The sequence below is a fragment of the Rhea americana genome, unplaced genomic scaffold (genome assembly GCF_003343005.1).
Source record: "Rhea americana isolate MKP2758 unplaced genomic scaffold, rheAme1 scaffold_1, whole genome shotgun sequence".
Taxonomy (NCBI): Eukaryota; Metazoa; Chordata; class Aves; order Rheiformes; family Rheidae; genus Rhea; species Rhea americana.
Genome location: NW_028185038.1, coordinates 5817705 through 5840906, shown reverse-complemented (window position 1 = coordinate 5840906; position 23202 = coordinate 5817705). Strand labels below are relative to the sequence as shown.

The following is a 23202-nucleotide window of genomic DNA, read 5'->3' as shown; positions in this document are numbered from 1 at the left end:
GAGATGGTAGTTTTGCTGGATGATAAACAGATAAAGGTATCACCTGCTTCATCTGCTTTTCAGCTGATATTATGCAGCTCTGCAGAAAATTAGCCGCTCTATGCATACTCTCTTGTCATTAATCAAGACTTTCCAACAGATAGTCTAACCTTCCGTAAGCATTAAAGAATCGCATTGTGTTTTTTCTCTTTGCTCTTGCATGCTTTGAAACATCATTCCAATCTTGATGTGCCACATTAAATGTCACACTTCAAAAAAYAGAAGCAAAAGACACAAGGCAATTCTACTAAAATGGCACTAAGATTCAGTTTAAAAACTGAAAACCTTGTTCTGTTTTTTATAAAACAGATCCATGGAACAAAAATCCAATGATTGAGCTGAAGAGAAAAGAAAAAGGCATACATTACTCAATGAATAATTAATGGTTAATGTAAAGCCTTGTACTAAGCAAGCTGAAAAGTGTTCAATGGAATAGATTTGTCTCCATATTTCTCTGCTGAAACCATGACATGTTAAAGTTCCAAGTACTGTTTACTTCAATTTTGTTCCATCACAGTGATGCTATCTAGCTAGAATTGTCACATCTGTATCTGTGAGCAAAAAAAAACAAAACAACAAAAGAAAAAACTGTTTAGAAACTGCTTCTGGTGCTAATGATGGCAACAACTTCATAATTTCTCTATCTGACCCTATTGCATGATCAGCAGCTGGAAATAAAACTGTTCCGGCACGCAGGCTCCTGAGGAACTTGAAACCCTCCCTGCGGATGAAAGCAAAGCAGGAGTGACCGAAGGCAGCTTTGCCAGGTTTTGCTGATACCAACCTATGAAGTGCAAGGGAGGAAATGCCTTGCCCCTTTGAAATCTGCCTTTATCTTTTGCTTTTTATCACACAGCAATTGAATACACCGCTCACAGGATCAACGTGACTGGGCATCCTTAAATTAGGGCAGAGCCGAAGTTCAGCTTTGCTCCCTCGCACCTGCCCACGACAGCCTGCTGAGAGCATTGAGACAAAATCACAGTGGGAAGACAGGAACGCGGGGAGATAAAACGGCGCGAAGCGGCAAGGAGGGACGTAGGGGCACCCTACGCAGAGGCAGCAGCTGCGCTTGACCTGTGCTAACTGTAGAATAAAGGCTTTTTGATCTTTCATTTCCAAAGAAAATTTTGTTCCAAAAAATGTTTCCAAAATTAAGGTAGCATTCCTAATTATTGTAGCAATCTTGAAACTACTAATGTCTGTAAGATACAGTAGTCAAGTATTTACGGATTTGCTTTTCTATTTTACAAAAAATGATGTGGCATATAAATGAAGCTGTGAACATAATACGAACTGGATAAGAAAAAAAAAAAAAAAACACATCCCAACTTCCCTCTCTTCCTAGTACCCCTAAAACCAGAACAGAACAAAACAAAAAAGCCCCGCTAAACGTATCGGTTGCTGTAGCATTTTTTGTTGAACTTTCRTCCTTGTCTATTTTCAATTGCAAAGAGGGGGGCTAATTCTGATTTGATTTACTCCTAGAATGCCAGATAGGACTTAGGGAATAGCAGGGATTTCAGCCAGGGAAGAGAAGGAAACTAAAACTACTCCAGTTCTTCCCAAGTCTGACAAGAGGTTGAACAGAAGAAAAAACTACAGATTACCGCATTTGAAGAAAAAAAAAAAAAGGAAAAAAAAAGTTGAAATACAGGTACAAGATGAAGCATTTATGACTGCCAGGACTCCAAGCTAGGAGATGTGAATTGTGATACTGAGGTTTGTGTGCARTATTTTAGTGTATGCCTTTTCTCTGCTGTGGGGACAAGATACAAAGCTTTTTTTCCTTCCTTCCCTTTAACCTCTTTGCAAGAAAAGAATCTGACCTTGATAGGGCAACTGGAGTATTACCGTGTCCCTTGTTGGAGACTGTTTAACTCGGTGCAGGTACAGCCCATAGATCTCCATCCCTGACGGACTGACTGGACGATAGTTTGGAAGGGATGAGACAGAATGAACTATACGGGAACACTCAGTCTTTGTCAACCAACCAACCACTGATAACTGCTGTTTGAGCTTCCGGAATGCCTTCAAAATCACTTTACATTCAGGACATGTCAGTAGTTATCACTGATCACATAAACATAGGAGCTGATATATCATAATGGCATTTAAAGAAAATTTACTATTTCCTGACAGTTCTGTATTTGGCTTTATATTTCTCTTAAAACCAGCTATTTCGGCTTAGTTCAGGGAGTGTATTTGTTTCTAAAATTCTTACTGATCAAAAAGCTAAATATTTCTAAATATATCTATACTGAAAAGCTACTTAAATGCTACATCTCTAACTGAAAGGTGGTGAACGCCAGTCAGATGACTGCTTCCCTGATTAAAGCACTCACCTTTCTGCCACAAGTGAGCTGAACCTAAACTTGCTGCTTTGCAGAAGGGGCCTCTGATGACAAAGTAGCGTGAAGGGGGTTGAGAGGTTCGGCAGGATTTCACTCACGCTCCTGCTGCAATTATTTCACCTTGTACAAACGATCCTTTCCCAGTCACAGATTGGCTCCCAAGTGAGTATCCTATTTGACAGAGCTAGGGATTTGCGCTCTTTCTTACTCTATTCAGTTGCTATTTAATTACTTTTTTCAAAATAATAACTTCAGTAGAAGAGATGAAACCAGTGTGGACTTGAACCAGAAGCACTCAGTGCCTCAGAGTACAACTCTTCAACCCTTTCCATTTCTTTTCCGCAGGTCAGTCTCCGAAGCGGACACCAGCAGAGCCGTCGCAGGAGTCCCCGCGAGAGCAGAGGCCCCAGCTCGCTGTTTGCACTCCTTCCTTCCGAGCAGGACACCGACACCGTCTGCGCGAGCGACTACGAACACCCACCAACACTAGATGGCCTGCTCTCGGCGCGCTTCATCCAAATCCCCACAGATTAGGGAAGAAAAAGGTAAATAGGATGCTCCACAGCCCAAGTGACTGTTCTAATCACCAAGCTGGGGGGTAAAGGAACAGAAACAATTTTGYAAATCTACTCCTTCACTTCCTCTATTTTTTTTCTCCTTCCATGYCCTAAAGAAAAGATGTCATCTCAGGCCAAGTGGAACACTTCACCTCTATTGGCACGAAATTTATTTTGGTAAGAAAACGAGGGGCAAACTTAGTTACAATAAAATCATTTCTTAGCATGAAAAACTGTTTTTTTCTTTGCCAAGCCAGGGAAAAAAAAAAAAAAAAAGAGAGATCATTTTCTCCAAGGTCTACACAGAAAGTGGCACTGTAACTACTCCCTCACAGTTACTTTAGTATTAAAGCTACAATTGCATTCAGGGTACAGTGGGTTGCTCAGCCAATACACACATATACAGGTATATGTATGTATAAACCCACCTTTGTTTCTTTCCTTACCCTGACAAAATACATCTTCAGAGTCCAGAAGCCCAAACCACTGCACAAGTATTAGACAACAGAGGGTCCTCTTCCACTTTAATGAAAAAAATACAGCTAAGATATTCCAGTGTGACAGAAGAGGGACACAGAAACAAAGAAATTTTAAAAAATGAAGCTGAATTACTTGATGAATCAAGACATCAAACACATTCAAAAGTATGGAAAGTCTGAAACCTGTCAGAAAGCCTGCAAGAACAACGGATTATCACAGTTTAAAAGGAATATTCAGAAAAGATAAAGAAAGCACAACAGATTTTTTTTTTTTTTTTTACATCCATGTCCCCTTTAAGAACATTTTGAGATTCCCATGCCAAAAGCCTTCTTCAGGAAAGGCTCAAAGACTCTGCCTCCCACTGAAGCATCAGCAGAGGATGCCACAAAGCACGTGGACCGAATCCCACAGTACATATCCAGGCGTCCCATAGGCCCCTATGGCTGCATAAAGCCACCTTGAGTCTGAAGATCGGAAGGTAACACTAACACATGGGAGAACACAAGGAAATAAAAACTAGCTAGTCTGAAACGTAACCAGATGTGCTGTGGGAACTGTACAGAGGAATGAAATCAGTTTATATTGGGATAAATATATATTGGGGAAAAGTCAATTTATTTTGTGACAGACAGACGTGAGTCACAAATACACTGGAGTTCTTGGAAGGCATAAATGAGCATGTGGACAACAGAAATCCAGCTGACACAGCCTAAYTGAATTTCCAAGAAGTAAAATGAGGGTAAGTATTAAAGTTTCTTAAAGGAAAAGTTTGCTACTATGGGACAAGAGCTAATGTTCCATTCCACCCACCCTCTGCATGTTACCGAACAGCTAAATAACTACCTAAAAGACAGGGAAAGGAGGGTGAAAATGGGCAAATTTCTTAAAAAAAAAAAAAAAATCTCAACAACCAAAACAGTGATTTCTAGCAGGGGTCTGTGTTAAGGCCTGAACTCTTCAACACATTTAGAAATGATCCATAGAATTAGGTGGCCAGCAAGAGAAGTAATTTGTTACTCAGAGCAGTAAAGATGAGCATCAGACTGCAGAAAGAGTTCACAATATTGAATAGTATAATAAAAGAGTAAATTAAATTTCTCTACATTGAATTTCAAGTAACAGACACAGAGGGGGGAAAAAAAACACAACCAACGTTATATACAAAATYATGGTTTCTGAACCATGAATACCCAGTAATGAGATACCAGAGTTGTAACAGACTAGTTGTAAAAGTTCTATGAAATTATGGCCTCAGTGTTTGAGGCAAGCTGAACATTAGGGAACAGATACCATATCACTGCTCTCCCCCTCCGCCCTTCAAAAACAGCTCGGGAGAACCAGATAACATGCAAACACGCAGGGCAAAGACACGAAGACTCTCTGCGAGTGGCAATTAAGCAAACGAGGTCCAGGCAGCCTAGAAGAGTGATAWTGGCAGAGGATTGCGATGCACGGTTCTTATGAAGGTGGACAGGAAATGATTATTCCCTGTTGGATGGCTGTTTCAAAAACCAAAAAAAAGGTGGCATTTCTTCACACTGAATACAGTTAAGCCTTGAAAATCTTTTCTACARGCTCCTAGCTGCTGAAAGTTGCATTAAATTCAAAAAGTCATTACTTTCAAGAAAACTGTTTAGCAGTAAAGCAACAAAAGACCAGTCTTATTTTTAAGGTTCAATTTTTTTCTACAGCATTCCTATACGGATCTAATTGCATTTTTGTCTTTTGTRTGCTTTATTTTAGGTTACTGAAAGAAAGGTTATCCTGTTCTAAAGTGACATGGAGCCAAACTATCTACATTGATGTAGGATTTGAACTTCTGCAGAATTATTTTTGAGTATATCCTCTTTGTTTTATTGCCGACAGTTTCTGCATCAAGACTGTCCAGACTTGACACCRGCTTTTTAGTTAATGGACAGCAAAAAATCTACTACTCAAAACACGCTGCTCTGCGCCATGCTGTTCTCTAAGCTTTACGTTTYGGTTTCCGACTGTGCCTTTCTTGCCTGTGCAGAAATGCTGAGAGTTTTCCTTCTCTTTTCAACACTGCCACTAAGTGCATCTGGCATTAGATAGTGACAGAAAGATTAAACAACAACAACAAACCAATCCCTTGTTGTCTTAACAAAATAAAACCCCCTGGTTTTACCCATACCATAGAGTCTTCATTTACCTCATGTCGTTGAATGAGAAACACCAGTTCAGTCTTATTTGGACACCTGCAGAACTACTGCAAGTTTGACAAGCCTTAAAATACACGCAAGGTTGCACTGTTCAAAGTTCACTCTATCCAACCAAAATGAAACACAAACTAAAAATCAAACTGAAAATATGTATAATCAATGTAAAACTTGTAATTACTGTTAGTCAAAAACCGTTCTATGTTCTAGCTTTCACAGATAGATTCCTGTTTCAACATAAGTATTTCAACGTAAAAGCTGCATCAAAAAACAGACTCCTTCCTGCAAACCTTCTCCCTACAAACTGAATTAAAATATGAAAAGATTTTTCAGTCAGTAAAAGCTTAAAACTATACTTTTAATCAAAAAAAATCCAATTAGATATTAATAAACTACAATATGCATGATATACTCAACATGATAARATGAGCCTATATAATACGTAATCTATCTAGAGAGAATAAAACTAAAGTAATTGTATAAAATAATGATAAGCTAATGCTTGATTTAAATGCATTTCACATATGCAATGCTTGACATTTTATGTAAGGAAGGTATTAGGTATACTTCACTAGATGCAGAGCAGACGCTAGGCATGGTGAAAGATTGTATCTCAGAAACAAGAAGCGTATCCAGAAGGGGGAAAAAAAAAAAGAAAAAAATTATTATTTCTGAGAACAAGTTAAAGAAAGTGTTCCTGGCTAACAGTATATTYATGCTTCATAAACATAAATAACTAATGAGGCAGATTTCATTTAGGCATCTTTACAACAGGTAGGAAGCTAAATCAAATATTTGAAATTGAATCAGCATAGACACYTCATGAGGTGATTAGTTGCCCATCATTATTTACCTAACATACTTTAAACAGTTCTTTCATTACATCTCATAGAACATAATTCATTTCTCTAACTAGATCAATGCAATAATTTTACTTTAAAAACAGAAGCCTGCTTCTAACAGACCTGTAATGATCAAATATATTTTAGAACAAGGCCTAATGCAATATTTTTGGATTATACTATGACAATTATTACATTAATATCACTAACTGAATAGAATAGCATTAAGCTATTAAGATAATTATATGAATCACTACAGGACTGTGAAATAAGAAACACACAGAGGAGCTTCAGCTATGTTTGAAATGATGAGAATTTTAAGTACAGTATTTTTAYGCATGCAAATAAGATGTTTTGAATAATTTGGCACTATTCAAGCACCAAAAGGTTGTGTTCTACTATTACAATGAAATAAACAGAACTCACTGGATTTTAAACATAAACTTGTGACACCCACACTTATATTTGAGGATAAAATTGTATCAAAACAAACAAGAACTATTTAAAAATTAAGAAGGCATAAAAAAATCTGAAACAAGTATTATTGAACACTGCAAAACAAGTTTCTAAAGTAGACTTGMAAGCTTGGTACTATCTAGCTTACAATAATTAAATTTCCCTCTATTAAAAAACACTTTTTWAAAAAAACATTAAATTAGAAAAAAAATCTACATGAAAATCATTAACGTAACTGCTTCTGATATTGAAGAACATAAAGCTCTTAAATGACAGCTCGATACTTATTTTGATTTGATTCAATCTCTGATTTCTATGCACTGCAGCTCTTTGGAAAAAGGACACATCACTTTCCTACCATCTGCTGCATGCGAAAGGACTTCTGCCTCCCGCACTGCCCCCTAAGTCGGCTGTAGGTGCTAGAAGTGGCTATGGAAACAGCAGTGGAAAGCAGCATTTCAGAGCATCGGAAAAAACACTTCTGYGAAGTAGCAGAGTGCCACCCCAGTTTCCTTTCCACTCACCACTGCATGTACCAACGTAGTCTAGCACTSGCAGCTGTGAGGGCCAAAACAGTCCTAACTATTTTCAGTTTTGCCAGGTTTTAACAGGTTATGATGGAAAGCGCTGAGCAACATCAGCAGGTGTATTACACACCTTCCCCAGCCTTCCCCCCTCTCCCTCCTGCCACAAGCGCCATCCTCCAGCACTGCAGCGGCTGGAAGAATGACGCACTGAACCCAGCCCTGCAAATTATAGCACAGAGGAGATTAAACTTAAGCCTAACGCTACAGTCAACCTTCAACAGCTGAGGTCTATAAACAGATACTCCTTAAAAGAAATCCTTACTGGTTACTATTTAAAGCCCCATCTCTTAAAAATCTCGACTGAAATGAATTACCAGTGATTCCTATCTCCCATCAACGCCATGACAACAACGAACAGTTCAAGTATGTACTTTGTCATTTAACACAATTTATGTGCAGTTAAAAATAATACTTAACAGCTCACTCAAACACTATTAATGAATACACCACACTAAAGAGATAATACCTATCATAAATTAGCTTATGCATAAACTAGACCAATGCACTTCCAGTACCCTGAAAAGTCCAACATTGTTATTGCTCTTTCAATCTACTTCCTCTGCAGAATTATTTAAGATCAGCACCAGAAAATTACAACAAATCAAGGAACAGTAAGAGGCACAACATAACTGAGATTAGAGAAAGGACATTTAATCATTATTTTATTTCCACATTTTTCAATTTCCTACAATTTCTTTCAATTTTATAGGTCCCTAAATAGGAAAGAAGGGAAAAAAGGTTACTAGGTTTGATGGCTGTTGAATACACCCTGTTCCCTGATGTACAAGCCTCCGAGAGCTCAATGGTGCCAGAATGTTTGTCCCTTATTTAAAGAATCCTTTGAATGAAAAAAAAATTGAATTATTGGAACTATTTAATCTATTTATAGAGAAACAAAAACCTGTTATTTTTTGAAGTGCATAAGTTATCTTTGGGCCATTGTGAGCTTCCTACTTATGCTAGTTATTGATATTGTGTAGCTATTCCTCTATGCAAAATTCTGTTTTAGGCTCTCTCACTGACCAGGAATTAGCAACAAACAAGACAGTAGCATCAGCAGATGGATTGGTAATAGAAATTCTTTATATGTATGCACGTACATATAAAAATATATAAAAACTAGCAAATTATAATTTTATATACGCACACACACATTATATACAATATATAAACTGTATGGTTTTTTTATATATATTTTACATAAACTAGCAAATATCGTGCTGCTTGTTTCCAAGCAAGCATCAGCGGGTCTGAACCCCGCTCCATCTGTGCTTCACGCGCTAGACTAGGACGAGAACAGGCCGCGCTCCCTCCAGCCTCCAGCAGACCCCAGCAATCGCGAGGCGAGCACACGCCCTGCTTCCCGGCGCTCGCAGCAGCAGCTGCACCTTTTTCAGTCCCTGTCACGGTGTCTTCTGGCGTTATTCTCTACTCTCCGCATTATTTATTTTGTCTGATGCAAAAATGCAAAAAGCATGCCCGAGTCTTGTTTTAGCCTGGGTTACGGTCTGTCTGGCGGTTATGTTTTTCCTCTCCTGGGAGGTGGGAGATGAGAGAATAGCTCCTGGGTGGCAAGGCTACTGAATACAAGTCTCTAGCTTCCCGGGCCAAGTAAACACAGAGAAGGCATGGGTTTTTTTTTTGTTTGTTTGTTTGTTTGTTTTTTGAATGGATGAATGAACGTGGCCTTGCTGTTACACCTTTTGCTGAGCTCTATGTGGTACTCACAGGAAAAAACAAGTTGTTTGTGGTTCTGGACAAGCAGAGCAGCCAGTACTGAGGTGCCCAACACTCTTAGGCATGTAAGCAGACAGGAAGGATTTTTTGCTTATTGCTTGATCTGAATCAATTACTAAAAATTCAGCTGATTATCTTTTAGGCATCTAGGCACTTTTTCTGGATCTGGCCAAAGTCTACTGGCAGCTAAGGTCTAGAGCTGTTCTCTCAAAGAAGGAAACCAAAAACAGTTTGCATTTCTTTATCTACTCAGAGACCCAAGAATTGCTCTGACAGTTTAAAAATACACAGCATTCCAAAAGGCTACACAGAGAAAAGATAATTAATTCAAAGGCTGTGCTGTTTTAGTTTAGCCTCTGCAAGGGTGACATTCACTTCACCTGGATTGTCCATGCAGTGCTTTACTATTTAAGACCTACAGGGATGACAGAGAAGATGGATAGTGGCCTCAGCTTCATGCAATGAAATGAGAGTTGCAGACAAAAATCAGTGTATCCTGTGCAATCGTACAATTACAGTTAAAATGAGTAAGATGCACACAAAATTTTCAAATACTTCCCCCTTCCCAAAGAAAAAGTAAACTTGGATTCTTGCCAGTCTGACTGCTAACACTGMACAACCGTTACACATTCACCAAAAAGCAGGAGGCACAAGAGTAATTTTCATTATTTTAATTTTCCTATGCATGCAACCTAGCCATAGAGTTGACAGCCAAAGACTTAGTTGATGAGTAACAGTACCGTATCACAAATTCTGACAAGGCTGTGAACAATCCCTGTAACAGAAGGGAGAATCACTCAAAATGCTACTGTCCCTGAAGGGAACAAGAACACTCCCACTGAGAAAAGCTAAAATGCAGTAAATAAAATACAAACAATGACAAAACCCCCAACTGTCTGCATTTAATAAAAACAAGGCATTGAATAACTGGAAGTAGTATCAAAACTGAGAGGCTCCATCAAATACGACAGCGATACCAGTATCAAAATCCTGATGCAAAAAAAGACGCCAGCTACTAGTTTTGTTCCAGCTCTTGTTAAGTAAGCAAACCACTCTTATCAACTCAGAAGTAATGGGGGGGGGAAGGTATTTTTTTCAAGTATAAATTTCTAATTAAAAGGTAGAAATTCTTATTAGAATAACCTTAAGAGACAGGAAGGATGGATAGCAATGAACTTGCAATAAAAAAAATTAAAATAGAGAGATCTTCACAGTCATTTTCCCTCAACAAAGTGTAATTGTTCTCTTCTATACACTGTTTAATCAAATGGAGCTCTGAACTATTCAGCTCATTAAGATAGCATCTACATTTTTGGAAACTGYTCCAGAGTGTGTTTGGAAACTTTCTTTGATGGCTATACTATAGTTATTGTTTAGCCAAGCGAAATTATTTCAAATAATTTAAAAATTATTAGAATTTTAATTTAACTAAAATTAAATTCCCCCAACTTCATTTTTAATACTTTCCCCACAGTCCTCATACTAAAACAAAAAGTAAAATTAATTTGACAAGCTCTCTGTATCTATACTGCTTGTTCTCCAATATTCTAGAGCTACCATTATCTGAGATCTTCCTTTTAACAGGAAAAGGTCAAAATTAATAAGCCTATTATTGTAAGGAATATTTTTGAAAAATAACGAGAACTGTATTTGACACTCTTTAGTCTGCTAAAAGATAACACAATACAAAAGCATCAAGCTTTATTCTGTCTAGGGCCAAAGGAATGCAGAAACATCTCCTGGGAAATGATACGGGTCCCATCTTAACAAATAACAGACAGGCTGTCACAGAATTCGAGTTAACAAAATTCATATGGCCAGACTGCTCTGCATAGATTGCTATCCTAAAATACTTCTAGAAAATAGATATATTGGAGGTGGGGGGGAAAAATCAGTCAACAAAAAGCAAGAACATTATAGTACTTTAGAGGTGCTCTTTTGTCCCCMAAAATGTTCTACTCAAAACTAAAATCCCCCCACATGGCAAGTACAGTTAAGTTTGCTACAAGCCATATAACCAGGTTAATATCTCATTTTGAACTACTTYATGAAGAAATAAATACATGTTCACACATTTAAAAAAATTAAGATGTCATACCATTGCAACCAGGTAGTTGAAAGTGCTATTCACAACAACTAGGTTCAGAAGCAAGCAACACTATTTCAATCTCATTTTTAAATTCTATGATACATCATTTTCAAAAAGTACAGTAAACTGAATGGCCTCAAGAAATTTTGCCTTCTTTTATAGTTTACTTAGCAGTCTATGAAGCCAAGTCTCTCCCTCTTTCAGCTGGGCTTACATCACCTGTACATGAATGGTTTAATCCTCAGAAACAAATGTAAATCTTTACCCCAGAGATATAAGTTCAAGAAACTGCTCTTAAAAATACTTTTGTCTTTGCCCAGCCTAGAACCTAGGTCAAATCTACTTTGCAACACTGAGCTTTATGCTGTGATTATTCAAGGCTCTCAAATTTAGCAAGTCAGTCCCCCAACTAGCCAGGCCTTTCTGATTACTACCGGTCTAAGGTCGTAAGATGCATTGCTTTCATTTAAGAAGTCTGACCACAAACATACTGTTCTCTTTTCTGATCAGTATTTCAGGAATCAAGCCCTTAAAAGTTAAACAACATCTACCTCTACAATCTTCACAACYTCCTTGTGCCATCAAGGATAGCTGCCACACGTCTAGAAATTAGAGACAAATGAAACACTGGATCTTCTTATGCTCTAGAGAAAGGCAGATGCCAACAAGTGCTCCAGAAGCGTTATAAGGCGCAAATGTTCACTCAACTAAGCATCCCAGTGCTGCTCCAAAGCCAAGACCTTCAAGTTACAGTACAGGGAAAAAAGAGACATAAAGCATATGTCTGGCATGGGCTTAAATCCTACTGAGAGAATATGAACTGGATCTTACTGGGGATATTAGTAAGAAACAACAAGTCATGGGAGATTCTGGGATAGATCTCTACAAGTCCTTGTCAGGAGCAATGAAGACACCCCACGACATAGCCTTCAAGAGCTAAAAAACAGCAGTGGTTTTTAATGCTTTCTCATTTCACTGTCTTCATTACAGCTTTAAAGCTGCAATTTAAGACATGTGAAATAAGACATTTCACAGTAAATAGGACAGTCTAAATTACCTAAAAGTYTACTGACTGAGGTGTTTGGTATCGCTGACTTTAAATGCATACTCCTGCATGACCTAATTAAAAAAACCATGAGCCACCAAATTGATACCAATGCTCGACAGGTGATGAAATCCTAAATAAAACTAAGACCAGAARTTAAGTATTCCTGCTTCACACAGTCTGCTGAAGTGTTCTGTTGTTTCACTCTCTTAACTGACTGCAGCCAGAAGCAGTGCTTCACAAGAAACCTTCACCTGCCCTTTATTGATGGATTATTGATATCATAACTTAATGCAGGGAGGGATTATACCAGCCCCAGGCAGCTTGCAGTTCATCTGTTTCCTAGTGCAAGATTTTTTAAGATTTTCTCCCTAGATAACACACATACAGATCTAATTAATAACGCAGAATGTCCAGCTCTTCTTTAGATCTTACTCAGTTCTTAAGATCATTATGTATTAGTGGATGCCTGTCACTTACACAACACATACTACTTTTAAAACTTTATTTTTTTTTAGAGTTGTTTTATAATAATCACCAAGGCCTTGGACAACTCTGTCTTCTGAAACTTCTTCTATATCGTTTTAAGCACATCACTTCTGTTTCTTCTTTTGAACAAAATATTCCATCTCGATCTTTAAAGCTCTTCTACAGGCCTTTCAGCAATATCCCAGTGTATCTTTCTTGAAACAACGTGRATAATCTTAAGTAAAATCTTCAAGGGGATAACACCACCTATCAATTATTTTCAGTATTTTCCATTTCTTTTAATGCAGTCTACATTGTTTGCTTTTTAGGTCCTTATTGAGCTTAGCTTTTTAAAGCAAGCAATTCAGAACTTAGCTCTCAATTGACCAGTGTAACAGAGGGTTGTGATAACAAAGATGAAGCAAAAGAAACTGCATAAATAATGAAATAATGAAGAAATGAGAAAGAAAAAAGGTCAAGGATTCACGGGATCTTTGCAGCTTACGGGCATCATGCAGCACTGATGTTAGCTGGTTACTTACAAGGAGTTCAAAAAGTTTTTCAACACGGATTGCTTTATTCTCCTCTGAAGAAACTCCCTGCTTCATCATTTTGTCCCATTGCTTAGTTTTAGTATATCCTGCAGCTCCTTTCARTATCTTCAATATTGTTTATAAGATGCATTCATCTGCAAATTCTTCTACCTTTGCTCTTTAAACCATTGTTTTTCATGTTAAAACTTAAACATCAACCTTTGCTACAGAATGCGGAGACACCGAGCTGTTAGCCTTCTGCAGTTTTAAAGGCCCATCTTTACAATCCTATCTTTTGATTAAAAAATTATATTGTCAGCCAATGTTTTCACTTAACCTCTTACTATAAAAGAAACACCATTTTAAGCTTGAAGAACAAGCAAATAAAAACACTGCAACTACATGTAGAAATCCTACTATCGATGTTTCTTTTGAATTAAACTTTTCTTTGTAGGAAGCACTGAAAATAGGATTCCAATGAGAGTATAATTCTAAATAATTGATCTCAGACAAAATTCTGTCAAATGTTTTGTGTTTGTGAGGAAACTAAGCTTTGCTACTGCATTACCTTAACCATAATACTCTTAAAATGAAGCATCTATCTGCAGTGACCTATCCTATATTAAATGGTTGCTGTATCTAGCACTGTATCATCTGTCCCTCACAATCATACATTCTTTTCAACAAAATCTCACCAAGTCTCACTCAAAACTTCTGCTTGATAATAGCAGATGCAAACATTCTCTGCAAAGTTTCAACTTCCCCAAGTTTCTCCTAATAAACAAAAATCTCATGACCTCTTTTCAGACTACCTATCTGTGACACGCTTAAGAATTTTGTTGTCGTCTAGCTGGCTGTTTAAATTCCCTTGGCCATCTTCATTTCTGCCTTACAGTTACTTCTCATTATTTCTTTCCTACGCTGTATTTCTACTTTACAGATAAACCTGTAGGCACAAACTCTTACGCTGTTTACTTTTCAATGACACATTTTTTTTTACCTTTTTGAGTATGCTTATTTTGTAGCCTAGCATTTTTCAGAACATATTATTTCAAAGGTCATCCATACAACAAATTAAAATAATTTTACAGCTGACAGAGTTCACATTCATTTCCCCTTCCCTTCCACATTTTCCTATCTGGTTTTGAAAATGAAGCCCCTAAAGGGGGCTTCCCAATTTTATGTCTTGTTGCTAAAGCCAGAAGTTTCTTCTACCTTCTTCAAAATATAACTCTTCTGCCTTAGCACTGGTGACACATGATGCTATATTTGAACCATTAATGAAATACTTATATGGTATGATATAATGCAYGTTATGTTCAGGCCAAAACTCTGGATATCCAAGCTCTCCTGTGAGTGCTGATAACTCCTCTCCCTCCAGTGTAGCTCCCAATCTAGCAAACACATGGAGTCAATACATGGAAACTCCTTCTGCAGATCCATGTGTGGTGGGAACAGACTCCTAAGAATGGAGAGGAGGAGACATTTCTAACAGCTCTGCCTTTCAAAGTGGTTTGGCAGAAAGAAAACACTGTGGGAGAACCCCTGCACKGCACCGCATTCTGCCCTTCCCCTCCAACACGAGGGGACCGAGCTCTAAGATCAGCTGCACTGTGGCTCCTGCTCAGCCCTTAACAAGGAACATGACTCCCAGGGCATAAGGTGAGGAGAAAAACTTTGCTTTCTGTATAAACCTTGGCTTGATAGTGAGGTTCACTCCCTTCTAGCTGAAACACAAGCCTGTGAACATGAGATGCGTCACTAGGATCAACAGATCAAAGCCTACAACTCAACTCTAACTAAACTAAAACTAAAAACACAGCTTTAGGCTTAACTGATGTTTTGCCTATGTAATCCTGTACCAACTTTGACTATCAGATAAAGAATCCAAAACACTGATCTAGCATTTCAATCAACACTTCTAGTAGTTCTCTATGCCTGTTGCATGAAAACAGGACTAACTCTCATCCTACTCCCCAAACCAGCATGTCATGACCAGAAAAAGTGCAACTATGAAAAGATACAGCAAGTCATTTTTCAGTGGTCAAGAATTCAGAAGCATGTGCTATAAAGATTTTTCTGTTCTCTAGTACATCTTTTATTAATGCATCAATTAAGGTCATGGTACTCACTGTACTTATGACCATATGCAGAGAAGCTTCTCTGTCACTGAAAGAGCCATAAAACACCCGAATCTAGGCAGGAGGAAACCACATATATAGCTATGTGTGAGAAACAAATATTTAAGAAAGATGACTCACTAAAACTCTGGATTCTCTTCCTGCCAAGTGAATTAAATTAATATTTCATTCTCCCAGTATACTAATGCTTTCAGATCTTATTCACTGGATACTAAAAATGCAATTTACTTTTTTACAGTTATTTAAACCCAGGCCAAAGGTACTGTTGAGTAGTACAACTGCCTTTCAGCATGAYTGCAGTTGCTTCTGGTTGGTCGTTAGCAGTCCATCCATATAAAACCAGGGTAGCATTTTGGTAATCTCTCCTCCAAAGCAAACAAACTTTTACATTTTCTGTTCATTTCACTTAAGTTTTCACTTACTGAGTTGCTTTATTGCCAAGAAGAGTGAAAGAGAAATGGGATTTGTGAAGTCTATTGTGGTTTTTGAGCAAGTAAAATCTTTCTGGGTCACTCATTTTTGACCTTCTTAATGTATTTCATTAATCCCATACTCAGTACTAGCTATCATTCTTTATTTTGCATTCACCTACAAACTAACATAATTAACTGAATTTTAAGAAAATAAATTAAAGAACTCATACAAAACTAYCATTTCAATCACACTTTGCAATCCTCTTAGAAGACAGAAATAAACTTCTGGACAAATAATGAATAAATCAGATCTTAGAATGAAGTTTTTCAGGGAATATTACAAGTAGTTTGTTAATCAATTAAAAAAAATATACCTTTTTCCTAACTAAATCATTTCTACTTACCAAAAAAAAAAAAAAAAAAAAAGTCATCTTGCTGTAGTCCTACTGAGAAATAAATATCTGCATATTTCTGCAGCTTCTCAAATTAACATTTTAAGAGAAATTTAATGAAAGTGACTTAATATCATTCATTAAAAAAATTAAACCCTATGAGAAATATAAAAATAAGCTCTATAAACCCCTATCTGCAAATCCCATCTTAAAACCATCCATCGTAACATCCAAATTCTAGTTAACATAGATCTGTATCTCATTGATCTTAGTGTATAGCTTTGATAAAAGACAAACCAAGGTTATGTCATAATAGTTTTAACCTAGCTAGGATCTAGCTAACAGTATTTCTTTGTTGTAATAAGTTAATTTATTATAATTTGTTCAATTTGAAAAGCCTAACTTCTAGAATAATTATTTTAAACTTTCTTTACAGGAAACATGCCTATTTGAAGGCATTCCTGATGTTTTCTGTGGAAAGAACCCAAGATAACCAGAAAAGTCTATCTGCAATGCCTCTGTCATGATCATATGCAATGATTCTTGAGAATCATACGCTGGTTTGGCACTGTAATTCAGGAAAGAAAACATTCACTTACCGCAGTGCGACTGGAAAACCTGTGGCTTGACTACCTGATTGCAGATATTGCACACTACAAGATAGAAATCATCATGAGCTGGATAATGGCCAAATAAGTGCATATCTGTGGGAAAGTTAAAAATATATACAAGAATTAGAAATTATGCTTTAAAGAATATATTAAGAAAAAATGAAAATACTGTAGGGCCACTACTACTATATTAATTAACACAAAGCAAATTTACACATTGCTCCATAAGACCTTCTTACTAGGTTAATAATTTTTTCCTCTTTTGCGTGCCAAGGTCCCCTATACTTAGGATGCAATCACATCACCTCATTCTGAGTCAGAATACAGGCAGCAACATCTTTGTCTTAACACTGACTACAAAGAAGTGGACTAAACATTTTTATACCAGCCAATTGTAGAAATAAAAGAAAAAGTGCATCTCTTAACATCTCTGCTAAGGGTTATTTTAGAAAACATAGTGCATGAGTTATGCCCTATGTTAAAATATTCTAAGYTTGACTACAGTTTGCCAGAGAAAGTCTCATGTTTAAAAGCTAGTTATTTGACCAAGGTCAAGGATACTACAGCTTAAAATACAGTCAGGAATGCCACCCCAGTTTTGACTCAGATGTCATGGCTCTGGGAAAAAACAGAGACAGTGAATGAGGTATTTCTCAGTGAAGGCATGAGGAATTTCATGAAATCTATCAATGGGTACAATCAAACTATCAGAGGCATTTAATCCTCGCAGCTGAGATACAATAGTGCAACACATGCAATCTTAAGCCATTACAAACACAGAATAAAATGGGTTTGTTTTAATTACACTGAAGGCTTAAAAGCTCTAAAATTACAAGTGAGTTAACTTGTGTCATTTYGCATTGCTACAACTTCAGGACAAGCTGACTTACTCGTTCACCACACTTCAGCTTAGAGGGTCGTAACTTCTTACATCACTCTTACTCACTTGTGTGAGATCATGTCACCGCACCCAGTGTTGCTAAAGGAAGGTGTCTATATTAGACACGTGGTTACTAATGCAGCGCCAGGCACGCAGATCACACTGCCCTTCAGAACAGGGCAGTGACCTTTTCCTTTAAAGGCACCGTTAAGATGGCACTCCAATGTTAGTCAGCAGCATCTGAAGTCTATCGGAGAACTTGCAAATGCAACTTCTCACTCAGGTTTAAATATCAGCTTGGCAGTATTTGAGCAGGCATGTAAGCAGGAGCAAAAGATAGATCTCAGGGCAAAACRCACAACAGCAGCTATGATTGATAAACACATCAATGATTAAATATTACTTCTCCAATGCATTTTTGACATGGACATTTTTTCTTTAAAAAATAGGCTTTGTTTCCAAAGGGTAACTTAATCTGGTAATTTATTTCATTAGTTATTACTGAAGACAAACATTCTGAATGATTTTGTCCTGTTTACTATTTTGCCCTATTTATTATTTCTTACGCAGCAGCTACAGGCTCAGGCAGAATTCCCACTTGAGTAATACCGTTCCTTATGATGGCAGCGCTTGGAAGGAAAAAGTATCTTCAGTCCCTGAGAAGCCAACATAGGGATAGGGCAACCACCCTCACGCTAATTTAGGCAGTATCACAAATAGACCCAAAGATTCTCATTCAAGTATCTTTGGGCAGAAACCACCACTGCTGACCCTGAGGTACGATATAGCCTGATCAGATGTGAACATTTTCTCTATCCCCAGAAAAGCAGAAGTCTCCCCTGGTACTGCTCTTACCAGATTAGGAGATCCACTTGAAAGACTAACTAATTACCACCTCTTGCCACTATTAGTCTTGGACTAACCAGGTCTTCAAATGCATTACAGATGAATGCTATCAACAAATTCAATGTAAGCTTGAAGTATTTCATTAGTTAGATACAACAACTTCTGTAATTTCTTGCTTTTGTTAGTGTTAGTACTCATGAAGCCAAAATCACATGCTTTGATTAAATCTCCTCTGATGGCACTAGTAAAACAAACAAGCAAAAGAACTAGCCAGACACTAGGGCAGGCCTGTTTGTTTTACTCTCGCTTTTAATATGGTAATTTTAAAATTCTGGAAATAATTTATTCTACCTTAGCCTCTGGATTAAGTCAGCGATCTTAAAAATCACTTCACACTAGCAATTCTTAGCCAAGGATCTGTTTCCAATTGGGAGCATAGAGATTCCCACTGACAACCTTGTAAACTCCACAGGGAAGATTATTCGTTTAAGATATAATTTGACACAAAAATCTCAGCTCAAGAACATGYATTTAATTATATTTATAAAATATTTCAAAAATGGTTAAAACATCTCAACAACTTAAAAATAATTTTTCTATTGTTCAAATAGCCCAGAAATTATTTTGCTGTGAAAACAAACAGACTTTGCCCTTTGCAAACATAAAAGATATTTAAAAGCTACATCTTTTTTTCCTGTTCTAAACTCTTCAAGTCCATTTAACCCTTACAGCTCTACACTGGACTTCAAAATAGGCCTCTATCTGAGGCATATGAAGTCTGGCGGGGTGAGAGTCTGAGTTTTATGAAGTCTGGCAGTAACTTATAAAAACACATAAGGTATTAATACCGCACAAATCCATTCAAGGTCATGGACAGGATTAGAAATCAGGTTAGTTTGCAGGATCACAGCATCATCTCTATTTTCACCAGACACTATGAAGGAGGGAGTGGTGAAGGAAAGATGCTATTATTTGTGACTACACCGCACGACCTGGCAAACAGCACAGCACTTGGGAAATAACAGGATTCAGGATTTTTTAATGATTTTGAAGTGGCAGAAGCTGAGATGGTAAGAAACCAAGCAGATATATAGGAGAACATACCAAAACAGCAGCATGATAAACCCAGCACCAAAACGATGATGCAGAGACGCAGTGTATGACGTTAGGAAAAGTGGCGCTTTGGAAGTTTTCTTCAAATTGAAGATTCTAAGAAATAATCCAGTGGAGGTGCAAATCTCTGTGGTAAATGCCAGTCCTCTGGCATTAAACCTGCTGTTATTAGTTACCTGTCACAGAGCCACTTAAACAAATCCAAGAACCCCAAGGGCTGATGACCAGTTTGAAAAGCAGAAATAAGAGAGGTACCATAAATTATTGTGGTTATTTAATCACTGAAGCTAAAAAAATTAACTAAATACTATCCTTCAGACATGATTCCTTAAAGGTTTGTTACAGAGGAATTTGTAAAAGGGAAAATTTGTCAGGTCTGGCAAATGCCAGACACAGGTTTAACTCACCTTAGCAGTTCCACTGATGTTAGCAGGATTGATACAAATCAAATTTCAAGATTAAACTCACAATTTATGACCACCTACACAGTACACAATTTTTCTTTAAAATTAAAAATCGTACCAAGCGTAAATACTGTCTCCCTAGAAATTCCTCCCAGAGACTCACTTTACTAGGCATGATAATATTACAAATGCAATCCATATCTGAGAATTTACAATGAAGAAAACAAGGAAAATATGAAATGAAAAAGGAAGTAGAAGATATAAATAAGTATATGCATTTTTAGCCATTTTTTTAAAAAAAACCCATAACAGTTCAATGCTACCGTGTGCCACAGAYAAAATGGTCTCCACTCAGGGAATTTCACTCAATTTGTTACCAATTAAGATGTTTGAATTACCCTTTTGGATACTGAAAATAAAGACATAAACAATTAAACAAGCACTCAGGGAAAYACCCTTCCTCAGGCTCCACTTTGGTGGAGTCTCCCCACCCCCGAGGGCCGTCTCGCCCCCTCCTTCTCGCCCTGGCGTACACTCAGGGCCCTGTCCCTCGGGTGCAGGAGGTGGGGACAGTGTCCAGTGGCTCTCTTCTGCTGCCATCTGCCTCCCCCATCTCATTTCTCCAGATGTTTCTCCTTCCATGTCCCCTTTCGCATCTGCTCCCATTCACGTGCGTCCTCACATGTCCCCCTCCCGAGTCCCCTGTCCCCAGTGTTACCAGCAGCGGCTGCCCTCTCTCAGGTACGCTGGAGCAGCAGAGCCTCGTGTCCCTCTGAGCAGCCGCCGCTTTGGTGTGCAATGGGCTGTCTGCATCCTTTTCGAAGCCACTGAGGACCAGYGCGGGGCAGTTCATGGTGGCCTCCCACAAAGACCCTCTTGCAGCCAAATCCCTGCTGTTTGTGCCCAATACTTTTGTGTCCTCCTCAAAATAACCAGAGTTGAGGGGTTATTTTTGACACTGTCAAAATGCCAAAACCAAACTGAAGAACAATCAGGACCTTGTACGTGCAATAGGGTCAATTTTATCACCTAAATATTTTATCACCTAAAGGGAACGATCACACCTGAGCACATGCTCACTGGAAAACACTGATCATCATTTCAGAACAGGTGGACTTTTGGAGAAGAAAACAGTTCTTCTCAAGGGCAGTTTGGGAAGGACCTCTTCACGGGATAAGGAGGAAAGAGCACAGAAGATGACAGCAGATACCTCAGAATAAGGTCAGCAACCATCAAATAATACCAAAATCATTGTCAAAGTACAAAAAGAACAGGGAAGTGCAGAGGTGGGAGAGGAACTGGGAAGCATATTTGGTTTCTGCTGTCACTAGGATCCCCATAAAGGAGAAACAAAGCGACCGATGTCTGCGTTTCCCATCTCAGGCACGATCATCTCGGCCAGAAACTGTGCTCTGCACATTAACTGCAAACACGGGCAGCGCTAAGCGTAAGGTTGGAAAGAACTTCTCACCCTTTCTGCAAAGTAAAAGTCCACGGTCCCCTATGAGAGTTACCTTGCTTTACTGGGAGATGCTTTCAGAAGATCTGGAATAGACTCCTGATGGCAAGAAAGAGCAGATAACTTATATTACTCTAGTAACTGTAGATTTTGGTGAAGCGCTACCTACACATATTCCACTCCTTGCCTATGTAATCACCATCCCCCCAAAATGAAATCTTTTGGCCAGCCATGCCTATCGATACTGTACACCAACAAGAGCCTTGCCTTGCAAATTAATAACTTGACTAACGGGATGTGATAGTGCCCCGTATCATGTGAAAAATACCCAAGACAGGAAATCAGAAACAGTGACTGCTCTCTAGGAATCCTGACTTTTGTGGATGAAAATATGAAACCAAGTATTACTGTGTACGTACTTTACTGTGGTGCTCAGAAATCAAACGCAACTTCTGTTTATAGTTTTTACGTTATTAACAAGTGCAAACAAAGGCAGTTGTTGCCATATGACAATTTTGTAAGACTTCAGCTTGGTAAAACATGCATTAAAAACACAGATATCATAGAAACAAAAGAAAACGTTGCTTCTGCAAACTATGGCACAAACACAAAACTGAAAAAGTCATATCTGACATTTGATCTCCTATAATAACACACACAAAGGAATTATTTTACTAACAGTCAAAACCAATGACATATAAAAATGAGTAACGAATTTTATATAATTCATAATCCAATCATATCCAACTACACAATAAAACACAGGCTAGAAACAATCCAGAACATTCTTTCACTGAAGAATTAAGGTTGTCGAACAATAAGACTTCACAATACTACATGGGAAATTTTATTTTTTTAATGATGGCATTTTGCTTTGTTCTGAAAACATTAGGCGATGTGAACACACATATAAACATATATAYGAACTATTCAAGTCACACCTGTTTAAGACTAAAAGAAAAGCTTAAAAAAATGTAGTTGCAATGGAACAAAAAACAAATCCATCTGGATCTTCAGCTCTTGAAGATATGTTTTTAAAAATTTCTATCTAGAAATGTGCTTAGTATTCCCCTTCCGATCCAGAGGAAGGGCAGATCTCTGAATCACTCAGAAATGATGAAATGCAGAAAATCTTTCAGTGCATGAGAGTAATTTTAATTTTTTTAAAGTAATCTCAAATGTAAGTAATCTGAACGGTGAATTGAAACTTGAAACAAACAATATAAAGATGTCTTCAGTGCATTATTAAGACAGCATTCAAACATGCTTGCATAGACAGGACAGTCATCTTAGAAATAAATGTCAGACTCCTTCCATTTAATAACAGCACTTCTATTCTCCTTTGGTTTTCCTTTTTAAGTAAAAGTAGGTAAGCTGCTTTAGCAGTTAGTTATCCAGTATCATTTGCATTTACCCCTGAAAATGCCAGTCACAGTTGTAACTAATCGCAGAATAATTTAAACTTAAAGAGCTGAACTTCATTTACTCCAAGCCGCTTCTCAAATCAGGGCTAACTTCAGTCAGAATCACAAAGTAACGCTCAAGTCAGTTTCTTTTCTGATGAAATAAAAGATCG

At 37.7% G+C, this 23202-nt stretch overlaps 1 protein-coding gene across 3 annotated transcripts in view; it reads right to left on the bottom strand.

Moving 5' to 3' along the window:
• ATXN7L1 (ataxin 7 like 1) overlaps window positions 1-23202 on the bottom strand; it is a 122993-nt gene that overhangs the window by 62385 nt on the left and 37406 nt on the right. Inside the window, exons 1-2 of one of the 3 annotated variants that reach the window (XM_085298055.1) lie at window positions 17871-17890; window positions 16913-17017 (exon numbers count right to left, since the gene is read on the bottom strand). The exons of 1 other annotated variant lie outside the window; for it this stretch is intronic. In XM_085298055.1, coding sequence (XP_085154181.1) covers window positions 16913-17015 — 103 coding nt within the window. In that variant the 5' untranslated portion in view covers window positions 17016-17017; window positions 17871-17890. Of the gene's footprint in view, window positions 1-16912; window positions 17018-17870; window positions 17891-23202 lie in introns of those variants that run through there. One more of the 3 variants, XM_085298046.1, reaches the window with a different exon arrangement.